Source organism: Opisthorchis viverrini (assembly GCF_000715545.1).
Source record: "Opisthorchis viverrini unplaced genomic scaffold opera_v5_332, whole genome shotgun sequence".
NCBI lineage: Eukaryota > Metazoa > Platyhelminthes > Trematoda > Opisthorchiida > Opisthorchiidae > Opisthorchis > Opisthorchis viverrini.
The window spans coordinates 307,729-327,250 of NW_008751985.1; the positions used below are offsets into that span (position 1 = coordinate 307,729).

Consider the following 19,522-nt stretch of genomic DNA (forward strand, 5'->3'; position numbering starts at 1 on the left):
GCATTCCAGAAGTTGTTGGTGCGTTTGGAGAATCGCCCTCCGTTTGGTAGGACTAGGAACTGTGTATACAAAATAAAATATAACGATTGTACGAAGGTTTATATAGGTCAGACAGCCAGGGAGTTGCACACCAGAATCGGTGAGCATAAGCGTTCCATTAACAAACCACCGAGAAACGCAGAGGAATACCAAGCGTTAGTCGAAGATTCAGCAATGGCAGGGCATGCTCTAGACACTGGGCATAAGATAGATTTAGAAAATATGGACATCCTGAGACGGGGTTTAAGATTCACACCACAGCGACTGGTGGCCGAGGCGGTGGAAATCGCCAAGCATCCCAGTGTGAATAGAATAGAGGAGGTAGAACTTGCAAACGTGTGGAGAGCGGTCTTCGATCAGCCGAGATGACACGAGGCGGTGTGCAGTTATCAGCGAAATCGCCTGGGTCTAAAAGTACAAAATCCAAGTAGCGTTAGATCCAATTAACCACCCCACCCCCATTCCCAAACTAATTGTCCCAGCACCCTTGGACGAACACAGGTGAACGAAATCTGTGAACGACCCTAAGAGGAATTTTCCATTAAGGTGTCCTAGACTGAAGAAGCAGGGACGAAGAAATCCGGGTTCATCATAAAGACGAACCCCCCCTAACCGATCTATCGTAATGCTTAGTCATCCCACTAATCAACAAACAGGGACATCAGACTGAAGACCCAGCACTGATCACGTCACTAGTCATAAGGAATCTCACGGACTGGTTTCCTGACTGCCTTAAAGCCCAGTCAACCTACTTACTTACTCACTTGGCCTGACGAAGCTTTTGTGTCAAAAGCGAGACGTTGCCCAGCAATAAATCCACCAATTGTTTATCAAACCCCTCTGAAACACTTACGTAGTGGTTTTTTGATCTTAGGCATGTATTGACCTTGGCTAGTAACAAAATTTGCGAGATATAGTCACTTACCAACCTCATGTCACACAGCGAACTTTCTATTCGCTTTCGTTCGTGCCGAATGGGATGCATGTGCTTTCAAATTGAGCAATCGGATCGCCCTGATACAAACAAGCTGACTGGGTCGACTATCGCCGTCGCATTCCTATCGGGTATCAGCGCACTTGGATTCGCCGTCTTTACCGCTGGATTGAACTTCAAAGTGTTTGAGCTCCGCAGTGTAGTGAAACTAATACCTGAATAGACAACGTGACATTATTTGCAAACGGTTCTCTTCAGTCTGGTGCTGAGTAAGTCACGAGATGCTAGGCTGTAACCTGTAACTGGAGATGTCGAAGTACGGCAAAACAAATCATACAATATGTATCTCTACAGTGGACACCTATTGTGACTGTCGGACTTCTGAAAAGATTCTGGTACTCGCTTGGCTAGGATTCTACCGGGCACAGCCGGCAATTTGACGGTGGTGGCCTGCTTTATTCTAGCACCTTCATTATTAGTGGGTGCGAACTTTATATCGACTTATATTTTTTTGCGGAGACGGGTGACCCTGTCCGCAATGTTCCCACCCATCTCGATCGACTGCAGTTTGACAAATTCCATCAGCGCGCGCTTTTCGTGGGTTATACTTAGACCGGTGATGTACGCTTTCACTAACTTTGCAACGTACTTATTTCCAGCATGGGCTGATGGTACGGGCCACCATGTCTCTTATAGGAACAGGACAAGCCCATGCATTGCATTTTTGCACCTCACCGAAGTCGGTGAAATCTGTCGATAGGTTGTCAGTCTATTTAATTATGGCAATCTGGTGATAAGTAGCCTTCTGCCGCTACCCGACTATGACTACCTCGCCCGTACGTATGTCCGTCAAGGTACGACGCTGAAGAAATCACCGTACTTTCAGTACGCAGGAACCAACGGCAGTCCGGGCGCGACCCTCATTTCGAACATTGATGTCTTTTACTTAGGCTGTAGAAGAATGGGGTTAACGAGGTGCAGTCCTGATGGTTGACCCAGCTCCGCTGCACGGCCAGCCGAAACCGAAGCCTAGTTAACTATCTGTAGTCGAAAAACAGTAGTAATCAACTTCAACGCATGTGTCGAAATCACTACCTCTGACCGGGCGCTCTCGGACGCCATGTTATTTGGACCACTGGTGACCGACTTGTTAGGTGGTGCGCCATCCACTTGTTTGCCACCCGATTTTGTCCCAAGGAGCGACAGCTTGTCTCATGGACACTCATGCTGGGATCAATCCCGCCCACTCGATTACGTCTTTACTCGCCAGACGGATGTTCGAGGAGTTCCCACACGAGCGCTGTGAGCAACCTATCCGAACGAGGCTAAACATCCGACTTTTGAGGCTACCCCATACCATCCCTGCCAACAAACGCATGAAGTTTGACGTAAAGCGGGTGGAAAAGTCGCGTGTTATAAATTGCAACCCCTGTGGCGAGCTTCTTCACCTATTATTATCAAAAAGCACTGTAGCTTGATGCAGCCATCAAGAGTGACAAAGAAAGAGTGATCTCAAAACTTTTCGCAAGGTCACGCTAGAATCTTCCTGATATGTTGAGAAGCACTGACTGGTTCATAATTTCACCACCAACCCTTCCCTACGTACCACTACGCTCCCTAACAACGCACTGATGATAGCGCTCCGATTGGTGATGAAACATTTGCAGTCGAATTGCCCAGCTCAGCGAACAAACCAACAACCATGCTCTCGCCAGTTAGGGCATATCTTTTGGTTCATAACCGGTTCACAACTTTCGATCGACTTGGCGGTCAGTCATTTCGAGCGGCTCGCCCTTGCATCGTCAAGAGGTTGGTACAAAACGGAAGCAGAAGTAAACTAAATAAACAATCAGTACTTGGGATGAGCACTTCAAACTGTTGGGTTGCAATGGACAAACTGCCTCCAACAGCAATGGTACGCCTGTTGGAGAGCAAGGCGAAGAAAACACTCAATAGCAGATAAGCACCAGGATAGGACATGCCTGCAGCAGGACTCTTCACCTGATTTTGGAGAACACACTTTCCTAACTGACGGGCATTCTGTTGTCGAAAGAGGAATTCAAAGATACCACCTTCTGGAGAAAAAAAGACGCAAGACTTCATTATGCAAACACACAGGTGTCAGCCTGGTGAGTTATGCGGACAAGCTTTTACTATGAACCCCAATCTATTACTTGGGCTCTGTGGACAATTAGCCTTCCGTGATTCAAGGCAGTTTCAATAAGGATCCCGCGGACATCTCCAGTCACTGCGCACTCGTTGTATAGGCTTTCTATTTCGCTAAATATGAAGCACTGTGGACAGTCGTTGTTGAATGCTATCCGCAAAACTTTGTTGATTCACCTAGAATGTACACGATGGAATGAGGACAGAGATGCTAAACACTAGGTCAACTTCGACGGGTCTTGAAGTCTTTACGGACATAAAACGAAGACGGGCTTGTCCGTTTCAGTGCCTTTCGTGTACTATGACTTTGGCGTACAGTTCAAATATTGTTTTGGTGGATGTCTGTTCAGTGTCACACATTTTGGTGCAAGGAATCTCTTTCACCAGATTGGATTTCGCGTTCTCAAGTTCCAGAGACCAGTGTTTGTGCACATGCTTGGTCAGTTGCAACAGCCAGAGGAACCACACCTGTTGTCCGGTCTCGAATTTCCTTGTCAGCGCACAAAGCTGTCCCAAAATGTTAGTAACACGAGTATTCATCCACCTAAAAGTTTACAAACCAAAGTGAAAAACTTTATCGGACTCGGTAAAAAAAGCCACCACTTGTGGTTCCTGATACTCGTGGGGGCTGTTTAATACAACCGTTTCGTTCAGCAGGGTGTAATGGATCCGTTCGGGAATTTGGTTAATAATTCGATGAGGAATTGGGAATTGTCTCCAAATGTCAAGTAGTGCCCTTTTTCGGGGTTTTTAGTGTGTCGTTTTTGAAGTGATTTACAATAAGGTAAGTTAATTGGATTTAGAAGCTGACATTTGCAGTAGAAATCACCGGCAAAATACTCACACTGTAAATATTACCCCGTTATGTACTTGTTCCAACGATAGGATGTGATGGATAACTCGGCTAAAAAGGTTATAATCGTTTAGTTGTAACCCCCTTCCAGTGCCTAACCGCCATGCCATCCGAAGGAAGCACGATGCCTGGGATACTGCCAGGTTGCCCAAGCCTAGACAGGGGAAGTCGAGAGACAGAGATCGGGTTCGAAACACCGACCTTCCAGACAGTAAAGTCGCGCTCTAACCACTGAGCCATCCCGCCCTCGGATTAGTTTGTAGAGACCTGTGATGAGTTGAAGCCATTTTCAGAAATATCCGCTGCTCTCAAAGACCACTATTCGTCAAAAGAACCAGGACAACACAGGATAGCATGTTTTCACGACTGAAGGTATCAGGCTTGCTCGTCACTAATTTTATCAAGTGCAGTCCAGGAGCGCTAGATTTTACCACCCTTGTCCACCATTGCATCAAATTGTCCAGCTTCGACAACCTTTCGGTGCATAGCTGCCACACCACCCCAAGGAAGCATGAAAGCTGAGACGCTGTCAGGTTCCCTGAACCTAGACACGCACATACTAGAGAAGAATTATAATACATAATATACCTTAGACTAATAACACCGATACTATTATTGCTGCTTATTTTTAAAGAGCTTGGTCACAAACATAAAAAGTAACTTTAGGCGATAGATATGAGAGGGTCTACGGGAGATTATTAGATAAAATGAGGAAAGCACCCTATTCGAAGTCGTGTGACCAACAGTTCCAGTCAGACAAGATAAGTCCCAGCGTATGTAAGAATGTTGTTGTGGAAACGTGTGCAAAAAACCAGCAACCGGAGGAACGACAATGCTAAATTCTGCTATTCATAAGGTTGCTGAAAATTCTTCGACAGTCCATAACCGGTTTTGCCTTTTTTGGAGGTAGGCGCAGTCCTCGAGTTTCCGTCAAACTTATGTTCTACTTGAACCCAAATTGCCCGAAGTTAGCGAAATGCAATCATTTTCAAACCAATTTGGTTTTGCGGGAGACTCATTTGGAACCCATCCGAATCTCTCGTTTTTATGATGCTTTTATGCAGCTCAATGTGCTGCACCAGGTCGCCTCATGTTTCAGTTCGTACGATATTTGAGATATCGCGATACATGTATAGATGTAACACACAGCCCAGCACATTCAGTTGCTTGAAAATAAAGGGGATGTCCAAATATATTATGGTATCTGTCGAACCCAGAATATTGATGAGTTCCTCGGAGAAGCAATGAGGTTCGACTGAGACCACTGTCGTCTGTCCCCACAAATCCTCATTACTTTCATCTTTCGGGGCGAGATGGCTCAAGTGGTTAGAGCGCGAATTTACTAACTGGAAGGTCCGTGGTTCGAACCCGACCTCTGCCTCTCGACTTCCCCTGTCTAGGCTTGAGCTACCTGGGAGTATCCCAGCCCTCGTGTTTCCTTCGGGTAGCATGGCAGCTAGGCACCGGAAGGTGTTACAGCTGAGAGATTTTTTTTATTTATTTACTTTATATCTTACGAGCTCTCCCCAACTTGACCGCAGCAGCTTCAAGCGTATCTTTAAGGTGAGCCTGACTTTCTGCACACATGACTCAGTCGTTATCTAAGGTGAAACCATCCACCATGTTATCATGGGACTGGTATCCTAGTTGCAGCATCGGCAATCCAAGCATTTAATCCATTACCATGATGAACGATAATGGAGAGAGTGGATCTCTCTGCTTTGCATCTCTGTGGCAGTGAACCTCGGAACCGGGGAAAGCTACCATAGCATTCTCACAAGACTGCGCAATGTATCGAAACAGAGGTGACGGTTTTCCAAACGCCTCCGCAGATCCGACAATTATGCCATTGGAAACCGTATCTTACACTTTCGATATATCAACACACGCCAAGCCGAGGTTAGAAGCAGCTTCCAAACAAGCGTCTCGGTGTAGAAGTACAAGCAGGATTGAGGGCAGTTGCAGTTTGTTAGTACTGCCACTACTACTGCTAAAAATAATAATATGAAAAATTCACTCTGGTCGCCACGAGACTGATGACCGGATTTAGTAATCAACTGGAGTCCACCTTCGCTTCTCGAAATACATTAGAGAGACAGGTGGAGTGCTTGCTTTCAAGGCACTGTGTGATGCACAGTGAGAATTTATACGCCAGCTTGAAATTCGCTGAAGTGCGGTAAGAATTTTTCTCAAAACGACGATATCTATTTTATTTATGTACGATACGTTACCGTCTGATCTGGGTAAACTGTAAGTCATGTATTAGTATGGATCCGCAGTAACGACGAATCTCAAGCTAGTACTACTATCTTCTCAATTACAGAAGAAAATCCACTTACACTACCAACCAGTTTTTCGCCAACCTGCGAAAATTTGTAACACATGGGTTCTATATCCATGTGCTTGCTATGATTTATGTTCCGATACATGCTCATTAATGGTGCATGGAGAGAGTTTTGGAAACTTTATGTTTACTGGTTTACGTTTCTCGAACTCTAGAAACCTCGAAACCTCGAATTGAAGTAGAGCGCGAAACAGGAGCACCATTTATGAACAGTTGCGCCCGGCAAGGTGCAGCAGTGTGTTCTGTCCATAGTCGATCGTAAAAACACTGGAAATATGGTGAAACTAACGATCTTTTTACTATTGGCTGTATGTGGCTGAACCGATGTTTGTCTGCTTACTTCTGTGTGCGATGTGAAAAGAAAATATGTGGAAGAACCGAACTCAGTTTGATCACGGCCACTCACCGCCGACACCGTGTTCCATGCCGTTTTGCACTGATGAGTTCATTCCTGTTTCCCGCCTCAGTGGATAGGGCATTTTTCACAACTTACTTGGGTTTTGGTTTATCCCACTGGGGTGAGACGGCCCAAGTGTTTAGAGCGCGAATTTACTGACCGGAAGGTCCGTGGTTCGAATCCGACCTCAGCCACTCGACTTACCCTGTCCAGGCTTGGGCAACCTGGCAGTATCCCAGCCCTTGTGCTTCCTTCGGGTAGCATGGCAGCTAGGCACCGGAAGGGTGCTACAGCTGAACGCTTCTCTTTCTTTCTTTATCCCACTGTAGCAGCGAAATGTTTGGATGTCCCAGCTCCGGTTTGCGATACACTTTTTCGTTTTTCTAACGTTCACAGGGCTGTTGGAATGGAGAGCATCACCTGCTCAGCGGATTTGAGCTGGCCAACCACCTCTGGCTTTGGCGCTTCCGAAGAACTCTCGAACCACGTTGATGGGCTCAATAAGTCGTCCTCTGCCACAGGAACTATCGAGCGAAGTGTAACTGGTCCTGGCATCGTACCGCTAAGATTGGCCCACCTCTGTCGTGGACTCACTCTACCCGATGTGAATGGGTGTTGTTTCGAACTGCACAGCCCGGACGGTCGAAGATCCTGTCTTCTTCGAGCACCAGATCCTCAAGAAGCTCGTAACTGGTTCCAAACACTTCATGCACGAATGAGAGCGTTGAACGATGAGTACCTGGCTGAGTTAAATGGCCTTCTTCCGGCGACGCAGGTACATAACAAATTACTAATAAACACCCATATTCCACAGTAGTATGCATTGATTTTCACCGATTTTCACTGATCTGCGCTTTTACGTCATCATATGATTTATAGGATAATAGGCGACGCGTAGTTGTTAACACATTGTGGCTACTATGAATTGCTTGCATACATGACCGGACATATCAGTTATGCGCCAATCCCCAACTTTCACCAAAAGCAGAATACAATATTGCAGACGCCTGTGGTGATTAATCATGTCCAGAAAAACCCTTAGAACGGAACTTTCCGATTCCTTCCGCGTAGCTTAAATCCAGTGTAAGGGCCTCAAGAAAAGTGGCTGACAAATCAGCCGACCAGTGTACTTCCTGTTTTCTTTCCTGCTTGAAAATACCACCTGAAGGAAATGATGAAAAGAGGTTTATTCCTACTTGTGGTCTCTTTTGAGAAGCAGTGAATGACAACAGTGTATGACACCTCTGCTTACACGCCTTATAGCTAATAATCCACTTGACATTTCAGGTCCGAGTTCACCTTAGATCCTTTGAGGACAATCCATTGAACCTAAGCTATCATAATAAATCAGTATCGTGTTGAATGACCGGAAGCTACCCGTTTTAAATTGAGAGGTGTCCTTGCTATTTCGAATGGCTATATGGACTTAAAGGTAGGGAATAGTCTCAGTTGTATCAATATCGAGGGCTACAAGATACCGTGTGAATCCGGCTGAGATAGAATGGAATCGGATATGGAGTGCAGTCTCTGACCGGAGTCGTCAACATTGCACCCCTATACTTCACACTTGATCCCTAGAACTACACACTACATAAATTTCGTTTGTGCTGCCTAAGATGTGTCTATTGGACTGACAATTTTTCTGGAGAAAGTAAACACCTCGTTGTGTATTGTTAAGGCGGATGACGTTTTGTTCTTTTCTGGAAATTAAATCGTTCATACAGCTGGTTTGTCATGCAGTAGCATAACGGGGGTGCACCGGTATTGTGAGCGCTATTCACTGCGTCAGTTCAGTCTACTTGAAGTGGACACATGGTTCTGTGATTCCACTAGATGCAAACAAGATCTTTCGTCACAACTAAGCCTTGTTGGAGATGGCTTTCTAAACGGGTGTGTGGTTATCGTAATCAGTATTGGTACAGAAAACAGCACTGTGCCAAACAGCAATAGGAACTGTGGGTCTGATTCTAAAGCATTTCAGTTTAGGTACAGCTTAAATGTGATAATACGATCAGTAGTATCAAACTAAAGCAATTCGGTGGGCTGTGTGGGATAGTTATAGCCTACCGTGGCGGTATTTCTATGGTGATAAATTAGTGCATTTAAATGAACTTACGAAACAGACAATGATGTGAAGGGGGAAACGACAACGGAAAACGTTCGCAAGGGCTATCAGACTATCAGCGAAAACGAATGAACTTAAACATACCGTATTACACACCAAGGGTGGTAAGCAGCCGTGAACCGCACCGCAGAAAGTCGCATTTCCAAATGAACCACATTGCGGACCGTCAAATCTATAGTGTGCGCGAACTGTATTATGGTCAGTCAAAGGAATGCAGGTCAATAGGAAGGGAAAAGTGACCCTGAAAATGTTCTTGATTGAATGACCGTGGGCACGTGCTGATTGGATTGACCCTCGTCACATGTCTCCTACCCAGGTGAGTATCGCCATCATCACATCAGTGTTGATACCGATGCTTCACTGCCGTACAACCATAAAGTTTATCTTATTATACTTAAAGCCTTAGAGTGAAAAGAAGGGAAAAGAATGGGTGAGCGTGAGGACCTAGTGCTTGAGGTGTCCATACTTCCAAGCGCTCGGTCAATCTGGAAAGACTAACAGAACGAACTCTACTGAATATCAGTTAGCCGCCGTTTCTTGCAATGTCTCCAACCAAGCACAGGAGGGGTCAAGGGGACGCCATCCTGGAAGGCGGGTGGATAGTGCTCTGAAATTCGCCCTGATCCACGTTGGATTCCAGGCAAGTTCATTTCCCCTTACAGGGAAGGTCAGTCCCAACGGTAACATGCATAGACGGTGGTTACGGGTACGAGATGTGAGCAAGCGGCTAACTGTCCACCAATCGAAGGTTTTATTGAATAGAATAAAGGGACAGTAGTAAAAGTTTATTGGGAAAACACTAGGAAGTCAGGCTATTCAGCAGCAGCCTGATACCACATAAACTCTGAACATTCGAATGGCTATAAGGAATCAACATTCAGATGAAGCCTTGACTTCAGCTGGCAGTAGTTCTTCATGAACGCGACGCCCATCCCTATCTGTCTGTTCATATGAAATCCATCACTCTCCCAATCTTCAGAGCATTGAAGTTTTCATGACTGGTCACCTTGCGAGATGGGACGATGTCTATTACTGACGTGACTCCATGTCAACTTAAGTGATAAAACTGCGAACGGTAACTGACCTCAACCATAGTCGGTGATATTGATAAACTGTAAAATCCGGGGCAGTTGGTAATCGACAGGGGTAGTCGATTCGTGTACAACCGTCAGTGCCAGTTGACCTTTCGGGGTTATTGCCGCCCTTACCAGCCGCCATTACCAGCAAACTCAGCTGCGCTGGTAATTGCCGTCTTCCTGGATGGGGACCCTGAGACGGGCCACATCAATGGCTAGAGACATTGTCAGACATGGCCCAGTCGCGCCCTTAATGGCGCTCGTGGATCCAAACTATTGCCTTCAATGCATAGCTCCTTTTCCAACCCCCCCCCCCACTTGACAGCCCACTGACAGTGCTGGATTTATGTACCAATTTATCAGCTCCCGCCTCCAATGCGCAGCTACCTACCACTCCCCCTCCCCACATCATCGGTGAACGAAACTGCGGCAGCTACAACCACTGTACGACGAGTACGCGGTTATTACAGCTGACAATGATGATGATGATGATGATGATGATGATGATGATGATGATGATGATGATGATGATGATGATTGCCGCCCTCAATTAATGGGGACCGATTCCGGTCGAGCGAAACACATTTCCTCTAGATGGACATTGTTTGGGATCGCTCAATTTCGTTGTGTTGAGGTCACGAGTCCAAGGAGCACTCAACCCACTGGCGCTCACATAGCATAAGGGTTCTGCGGTCTACTAAACTTGGTTTCAGTCACTTAATGCATTGAAGATGCATACATTTAGAATCAGTAATGAGGTAGGTTCATCGTATGAATCTGGGAGTATCAGACGGTTAGAGTGTTCCCACCTCTAACTGTTTTCGCTTTGGGATAGACCCGCCTGAATTAGGCAGGTGGTCCACAGAGCTTGCGTTCACGCTCCGCTTTTCCGTGTGTGTACGCACGGCAAAACCGTTTGGTAGTGGCAACGTAAACTGGTTCGCACTAGGGCCAGTTACTATAGAGCCAATGATACTATGGTCGTTCAGCTGCAACATCCTGTCGGTGCTTGGCTGCCATTCCACCCGAAAGGAGCACAAGGGCTGAGATACTGTCAGGTTGTTCAAGCCTAGAGGGAAGCAGTCGGGATGTCGGATTTGGGTTCGAACTACAGACCTTTCGATTGGCAATCTCACGCCCAAAAACACTGATCTATCTGGAGCTTGGATGATATTATAGAAGCGATCAATCTGTACACCACTGGGAACCGGATGGCTGAATTTTAGTGCTACTTAAAGAAATAGCCCCGAGAAAATCATGGTTGTGTTTCCACGCAGGATGATGAACACCCAATCGATATCTTGCGCGACGCACAACAATTCCATCTCATTTCTGCGGAATACGACTGGAACCATTCTACGGGCGTTTCACATTTTTTTCTGCATTGACGGTTGGATGGAGTTTCCCTTTTCGTCTGAAGTGAATGCCAGTCTCGTATGTACTTGACTGGCGCGAGATGATGAATCTGCGAAAGGGTTGTTCATTAAGATTCTGGTGGTTCTTCTATCTAGTTAGGCTTCGATGGAAACCGCCGAACACCATGCATGATCCGGAAGAGGCACAACAGCGAAATTCGTCATAATTACTGGGGAGAGGTGTTGACGTTGTTTTCTCCCGTACAGGTGTATTATTTTCATCCTGTATCTCAACTCTGAAATGCTTTACTGGACGGTGCTGTGTTTGCATCCAAGGTTAAATTATCTACTAAGTCGAGTTCATTCCAGTCATAGACAGTTCGCTGATTCGGCGGGTTAGTGTGCTGTGCTTATGACAAACTCTGAGTCGATAGTCGACTACCGAATCAGGGTTCCTTAACCGTGAGTCATCATCACCATTGATGGCAGCACCAGATGAGAGTACTGGTGCTTTACTGCCGTGAATACTTCGATGGGAACTACTACTTTTTCGGCAAAAAATCTGATACGAAATCTGACGCGAATGATATAAGTTTCGAAGTAATCAGTAATGGTTAAGGGTTCCTAAATGTACATCCTAGCGTACATTTCCGTTCCGAAAAGAACTCAAGAAACTATACTATGCTACACACCGTCATCCATGGGTAACCCAGCAGGTCTAAACAGAACTCGATCAGCGTGGAATACGGCTAGGGCGCATTGAGTATCATTTTGAGTCGGGATTATTAGCTTAATCGGACTGCATTAATTGTATTTATCGATTGCCATACTGAGAATGCCTGATCTGCTACCCCACCTATCTCCAACTCAAGGAACTGAAACAACTCGATTGGCTGGTTGAACTTCGAGTTAGTGGAGCCATTCCATTCACCGACCTTGCTGACCAACCTGGGGAACGCTATGATGTCACTGGCAATCCGGTGCCCATCACTTCCACATCGACCTTGGTCCATACTACGTGGAAACCCGTGTTTGCGGCGCTTTCTGATCGTGATTTGTTGCTCTACGATACCGCACCGACTACAAAGGAGGAATGGGCTAATCCTTCACAAGCGCATCCACTAATTGCCACTCGACTTGTTCGCACGGCGGAACACCACAACGGAACCGGTGAAAGCGACAATCCCAAGTTTGCTCCCCAGCCACCCGGGGATATGCTCACTTTCTCAACCAGAACAGGTGCGTCCCGTGTTCTCCATCCCAACCCCTGGTGGTTTCACTTCGTTTAGTAACGAAACAGCAACCAAATCGCCTGACTCAACAAACAGACTAACAGGCACCTATGCAAGGTTCAGTTCTCATTTTGAGACACAGTGGTGAGCATGGTCGGTCGTCGAATATGGGGTATTTATGAACACATTCGAACAGATATTCAAGGGTGGGGTGTAGATAACGTGTGACATTTTTTGTCGACTTGTAAAGTGTGGGAATGGACAAGTGTACAGATTAACTAGTGATTAACAAATTCGAACTGAGCAGTTTGGGAAACTTGAGTCCAGAGTCAGAGTTTGGTTTAAACCTCCGCTTAACCCTACCGTAGACATGGGATTTTCCGGACCTCGATCGTTCTGGTTTTCTCCAATAGACCGTCAAATATGAACATTTGCCCATGGAAGTTAACAAAAACCACGCAATATTTTGCCTTTTTTACGTGTCCAGCGAATGGCTCATTCAACATAACACCGAAAACTCCAAAGTCCAGTTGTATTCTTATCAGTTGCTGTCATGTACTAGAGCATCGTCAATTATGCGAATTGCACATGATACTTTTTAAGTAGCTTGAACAGGTCATTTATGGACGACTTCACCGTACATATTGAGTCCGAGTGGCAAATAGCACCAACGAGATAGCTTAAACGGTGTAGCGAAAGCCGTAATGTGGTTGGACTCTTCGTTTCCAGTTGAAAAGACGCTGAGGACAGGACCACTCTTGAAGAAACCTCCACTCTTTTCGAAAAAGTTTGGTGACAATCGGGAGATTTATTGCTGGGCAACGTTTCGCTTTTGACACAAAAGCTTCGTCAGGCCAAGTGACTAGGTTTCGAGGTAATTGAACAAACCTCCACTCTGTTTTATTTTGGTAAATATCATCCTATCTGAGGGTTTGCTAGTCCTATCGTCACAAAATGAGGTCCAGTGCCTTGAGATCAATGTATGGTGTGCTCGGCCTTGACTTTTTCAATGTTTCAAGCCATTTGTAGGCAACTGGATGGGACTGCGTAAAATGATCAATTTCATCTCCTTAAGTACACTTCCTTTGCATACCAATTTAGTTTTGACGGGAGACCCGTCTATAACGCAGCTGGATCTCTCGTTTATGGTGTTGCCCTCAGTCGCTGTGCTAACAAGTAATTTAGTTTGACGGGAGACCCGTCTATAACGCAGCTGGATCTCTCGTTTATGGTGTTGCCCTCAGTCGCTGTGCTAACAAGTGTGAATCCATGGGTATTCGTGGAAACGTTGGCATGCAGCATTCAGTGATAAACCGCAGGGTTCCATGACAGCAAACGAGTTTGCTTTTATAAATCATCCGCTTTGGGGGTTTGAATAATAAGTTTTCATTACTGCTTAGGATACCTAGAGCTACACGTGAGTAGGCCTAACATCAGCTATTTTTAGTTTTCAAAACGCGGCGTTTCCGAGTCAGGTGCCAATGTTTTTCTGGCTTTTGGATGGAATATCACTTTCATACTGACGGGACGCCTACATCATCGAGCGCAAATGTTCCTTGAGGGGATGGTCTTTTTCGAATTCAGCGACTTCTCAGCAGCTGAGGATACCAAAACCACAAGGTGCAATAGAAGCCTTTGTTAGTTTTATTCACAACGAACTCTGAACGAATACAGTCGGATGTGCAATGCAACGGTGAACTCACACATAACCGCCACGTACCATAAATGGAAGTGTTAAAATCACTACGGAACACCCTTTTGATTTTCGCTTGCCGTTTAACGTTGCGTTCTCATCGGATGGGGGCAAGATGGCCCAATTGGTTAGAGCGCGAATTTACTGACCGGAAGGTCCGTGGTTCGAATCCGACCTCCGCCACTCGACTTCCCCTGTCCAGGCTTGGGCAACCTGGCAGTATCTCATCCCTGGTGCTTCCTTCAGGTGGCATGGCAGCTAGGCACCGAAAGGGTGCTACAGCTAAACGCTTTCTTTCTTTCTTTCTTTCTTTCTTTCTTTCTTTCTACTCACGATGCCTAGGTTGAATTTCACTGTTCTGTGGAATCTAGTGAAGTCTATGGAAATCTGGTACTAACGTGAGATAGGATACAGACGATACACCACACATGAGCCGTCTGGCCTTATCTACTGAATGGTGGTTGTGGCATTTTTAACTGGTTTCCTATCAAATTGACTCAAGTGAAGAAAGCTGTTATGAAAGCGGTTTCCTCGTGGAGGATGTGTGCTGTTGATAGTTTCCGCTTGCGTCTGTTGGGTTGTACCCAAGAATGGTGGCTAAATGCTCCCCAACCTCCGGAGAGGATTTCAAACCTTCCAGGAGGTTTGGAGGCCACATCCCAAGGTTTTACACTATATAACCTGCGAGCCCACTCATTTTTGTGTGTAAAGGATACAAAGTTCGCTCTACTCCTTTCGCTATGGAAAATATTAATGCGATCTACCATTAACCTTGTGTTGTACTTGACCCTTCGGGTCAGACAACGTTGAGGGAGTATCGTCCTTGTTCATATGCTGCGAGCTTGCATGTGGTTAGTGATTTGGATTCATCTCTCTATGTATCCCAATGCTTTCATCAATGTTGACTTCGAAAAAAATCACGTGTATCCCTTGAGTGAATCGTTTGTGCTACTGCATTAGATCGTTTTTTCCTAAAGGGCATTCCCCAGCCTGGGGCTACCGATTTTTTTCATTCACAGTGACGAGGAAGTACTGAATTGTCAATTGACGGGGATGCTGAATGTAGACAGGTTCAAAAAGTTGAGGTTGTTCGAATTCGACACGAAAAATGCCGTGCAGTTTTTGTCCAGTATCAGGAGAAATCCATGTCACCTAATAGGTCAATTAAAATCATCCGCATGGACATTTGGTCGGTATGAAGTTGACTGGCATTTCTAGTACGTAGCTCGACAATTTTGCAAAGCCCCTTTTGATGTTTCATCCTCAGAAAACGTGACCGTCGCAAACGATAGTGAATTAGTCCATTCTTTGAATAACTGCACATAGTTTTAAGGTATCAGCTGGTAGGAAATTTAAAGTTAAATCTTCGACGCCGTTGGATGAACTTTGTATTAGAGGTTTCTCACGTTTATGTAAATGGATTAATGTGCCTTTTTATTTTTTATTTTCTCCAGGAAGCAAGCACGGTGTCGAAACTCACACGTTTGCCGTACTGACAGCGGGTGACTGGAATATCTGGTGCCAATCTATCATTGACGGTGCTCACATGGCTGTGGCTGCTGCACGAGAAGTTGTTATCACCTGTCGCTGGCAAAGAAAAGATTGTCGCCTGGCCCTAAACTACGACAATGGAATAACGCTATCTTCACGAAACTCCGTCAACGATTACGGCACGCAAACCAGCACCACAAACGGAACACAGAGGTCAAATCAGATAATGTGGCACTTTCCATACGAACGACTGCGCTCGACTGCGGATGACGGCCGTAGTCTTTTGTGGATCGATTTTGGTTCCGAAGGAGAAGTTGTACGTGATTACCATTATGCGTTGGGAAAAATCTATCGGAATGATTAAGTCACACTGATAGGGACTCTGATATGTAAATTTAAGCGTGACGACCTAAAAGTTTTCAGTATGCTGGACGTGCGAACCGAACAGAGAATTTCGTTGCTCACGATCATAAATTCTATTGCGAGGCTTGAGTACAATCGTCAAAGCCTAACATTGTAGGCTGTTTGAGGAAAGGGACCGGATGGAGTATCACAGTTAGCCGGAAAATGACTGCTGTTTCGTAAACTGTAATAATCAGTTGTATAAGAGGATTGTGCGCACTTAAACCACTTCGTTTCGTGATGAACCCCGAATTCGAACTATTCAATCTGTAAATCAGTCTAACAATATACCCACGCCGAGGGAGAAGTAGTAGCTTCCTTAAGCCTGGTGTTGCAAAACTAATGAATAAACCATCAACTAAGTGCCGTGCCGCACAGGATTGCACGACTTTTATTAGAATTTGATATATGATGGTTGCCGAAGCTCCATTTCAGGTGACTCCTATGGATTCAAGACACTACTCAAGAGGTTCACAACAATGACTCCACATTTAGAAGCGGAGCCGAAATTTGCCAGACTGTTTTAGCTGAAAACCGCACACTCTGATCGCCCAATGGTTCACCGTGACCGCCGGTGCATTATTCAGTATGGTGGTAATACTTTTAAAACCAACGAGTCCGATGCTGGTCAATAGGTACCTACCTCATGAGAGACTGCAAAACCTTACTCCCTGTGTCCTCGGGCTAGACCGATCCCCTACAACCAAATGTGTCAAACTATTGAGTCATTGGCTCCGGAAAGGGTCCCCCAAGAAAACCCTAACAACCGCTGTCTCCTGGTCCAGATTCTTGAGTCACAAGCTAGGGGCGGGGACTACGAATAAAACCTTACATCCTCCTACTGTTTTATGGGTCAGACTTTTGAGTCAAAGGCTCAAGGTGGGGTACCTCAACCAAACCCACTTTTCTGGCCTGGGCAACCGGAAAGTATCATTTGCCCTTGCAGCTCTTCGCTCTCTAGCCTTTCACACCCTTCATACAATGTAGTGCAACCTATCCACCTACCACCCTCCTAGCCACTGCTCGGTGTCTAAAGCTTATCCCAGAGAAATAAACCAAAATAATTACTTAATAACCTCAAAAGATTTGATCCACATTGCAGCCTTTAATATCCACATTTTTTGTCAAACTGGACAACAGGCATCCTTGCCTGTTGCTGTGTGTTGATGTATGTTGTGTCTCCAAAACACGCATAAAAGACTCCGTTTCGGTCGTACACATCAAGCCGTTTAGGACGAGCTCAGATGTTCTACACTTCACTCTTGGGGTTTCTGGTGATCCTGACGCAAAGACTCGTGGTATCTACGGTGTGAGAGTTGCACTCAGCCTCAAGGCTGAAAGCGCCTTACTGAGCTGTATCCCAGTAAACAGTCGCCCTTGCACTGTGCGGTTGTCTGGCTCAATTAAGACCAATGCAGGTCGGTACGGTAAACGGTATTTGTCGTATCAGCGTACACCCCAACAGATTGCAGTTCTGAGACTGGGAAGGGCGAGTTTTATCCTGATCTGCCACGACTGCTCCACTCGGCAAGAAGGACAGATATAATAATTCTGGAGGGTGATATCAATGCCCATGTGGGACGACTAAGTCCGGAAGAAGCCCAGTTAGGTGGTCGATTTGGAGTCCATTCTGAGCGTACGGATAATGGGAAGCGACTTCTCCAGTTGTGTGCACATCATCCTCTGTTACTGGCCAGTAAGAACTATGACAAACGTTCACATCGAGTTACTCGGAGGCCACCTACCAGAAGAAAGTCATGGACTCAACTGGACCATGTGGTTATCAGTTACCGATGGAGAGCCTCGATTAAGTATTATTGTCTTTCTTCTGGGGTGCGGAACTTGAATCCGATCTCGCCATCATGCACGCCAAGTCGATACTGCTCTTTTCTTCAGCATTACGCGTGCCAAAGGAGAGCAGCTCCGTTCATCAAATTCGACGAGTTTTAGGAGCCGAAGAGTATTGAGCTGATCTGGTTAGAAAGCTACTGGAAACGCACAGTCATGCGAATGACGAAGATTGCGTGGAGATTGAGTGGAGGCGAGTTAAAGAAGCAATACTCTCAGCTTTCACAACTGTTTGTCCAGGACATATGACTCGATTAAATGAACACTGGATATCATCAAGACCAACAGACATTATTGCTGCCAGAATGGTCATGCTGGGAACTAGCGACTATGATGACACACGCAGATCCTCAAACACCGGATAATCTGGAGCCTGAAGAATGACAGAGAACGCTGGGGGATTCCGAAGGTGCCGGAGGTGAAGTCTTTCGCTGCAGGCCACGCTCTGTTTCAACCGATTCGATCGACCAGTCTAAAGAAGGCAGATGTTGGTGAAACAATATGCGGAAAAGACGAAACAACAATGCACTCTCTCAGTCGACGTCTTGAGCGGTGGGCTGAGCACTTCAAAGAACAGTTCAACTGGTCTCCTTCGACAATTGCTGGAAGAACCCAGCAGACCCGAATGAAATATTGACACCAACCCGCTATCAGTAACCGAAATCCAGCGTGAGATTTCAATCCTGAAGCGTGACAAGGTACCTGGGCAGGATGGTCTTCACTCCACGTCCTTCAAAGAAGGTGGCGAGGTCCTGGTGGGCATTGAAAACCATTCCGCGAGTAAGGCAACCAGGCTGATGGCATCATGCGACGGCCGATGTTGCATGAGAGTAATGTTAGTTTTGAATGTCATGATTGTACGAGGGCTGGGATAATGCCAGGGCGCCCACACCTAGACAGGAGGACGATTAGAGTCCTCAACCAAAGCCTTTGGCTAAAAATACTAACCGCAAGGCGGGCAGTGCAAATGCATTACCATTTCTACGGAACAAGTCGCCGCATGTTCCCCCCCCCCAATCTGGAGGATCAGGAGACTGTGTTCGCCATTGACAACCTGGTATGAGACACTGAGTGTCGAAGGGACACCCTCCCAGTATAGCTCAGTGGGTCGTTGAGGTGCGCACACCGTCACACCACGGTATGGTTCAGTCCCTTCGTGACGCTAATTCCAGGAGAGAGTCAATCGAATACTCCGCCCCCACTGTCCTGTGCGGCGTTTTTCCGCAAAAGACTACGAGTATGACATCAAGTTGCGCGGAACCGTAAACTGTAATCAGAGTAAACTGATGTCATGAAATGTCCCAAGCAAACAGCATAAGAGCCAAAGGGCCCATCTAGTAGAAAATACAAGAAGTATCAACAATGAGATCTTGTTAGCTATTCTCGATGAATTCCACACTGTTGCTTCATATTATGGGAAGCGCTGAAAGAATCAGGCAACGACCGCACGGCAGCGGGGTCCCTTTTCGTTATATCTGCTGGTTCGCCAATCTGAGGTATCTGCTGCTGGTCCGCTCCAGTACCTAGTGTCGGAGAGAAAAGACTCATGGAAGGGAACACAATAGCC

General features: G+C 46.0%; 3 protein-coding genes across 3 annotated transcripts in view; 1 reads left to right on the top strand and 2 right to left on the bottom strand.

Moving 5' to 3' along the window:
* T265_10041 (hypothetical protein) overlaps positions 1–6,815 on the bottom strand; it is a gene marked incomplete at both ends in the record, with an annotated part of 19,629 nt that extends 12,814 nt beyond the window's left edge. The window contains 3 exons of the mRNA XM_009176295.1: positions 296–447; positions 2,872–3,048; positions 6,743–6,815. Coding sequence (XP_009174559.1) covers positions 296–447; positions 2,872–3,048; positions 6,743–6,815 — 402 coding nt within the window. The remainder of the gene's footprint in view (positions 1–295; positions 448–2,871; positions 3,049–6,742) is intronic.
* The window catches only part of T265_10043 (hypothetical protein), a gene marked incomplete at both ends in the record, with an annotated part of 43,250 nt that overhangs the window by 10,856 nt on the left and 12,872 nt on the right, over positions 1–19,522 (top strand). The window contains 3 exons of the mRNA XM_009176296.1: positions 7,130–7,508; positions 12,162–12,528; positions 15,669–16,021. Of these exons, the coding sequence (XP_009174560.1) occupies positions 7,130–7,508; positions 12,162–12,528; positions 15,669–16,021 (1,099 nt within the window). The remainder of the gene's footprint in view (positions 1–7,129; positions 7,509–12,161; positions 12,529–15,668; positions 16,022–19,522) is intronic.
* T265_10042 (hypothetical protein) overlaps positions 7,750–19,522 on the bottom strand; it is a gene marked incomplete at both ends in the record, with an annotated part of 102,615 nt that continues 90,842 nt past the window's right edge. The window contains one exon of the mRNA XM_009176297.1: positions 7,750–7,895. Within this exon, the coding sequence (XP_009174561.1) occupies positions 7,750–7,895 (146 nt within the window). The remainder of the gene's footprint in view (positions 7,896–19,522) is intronic.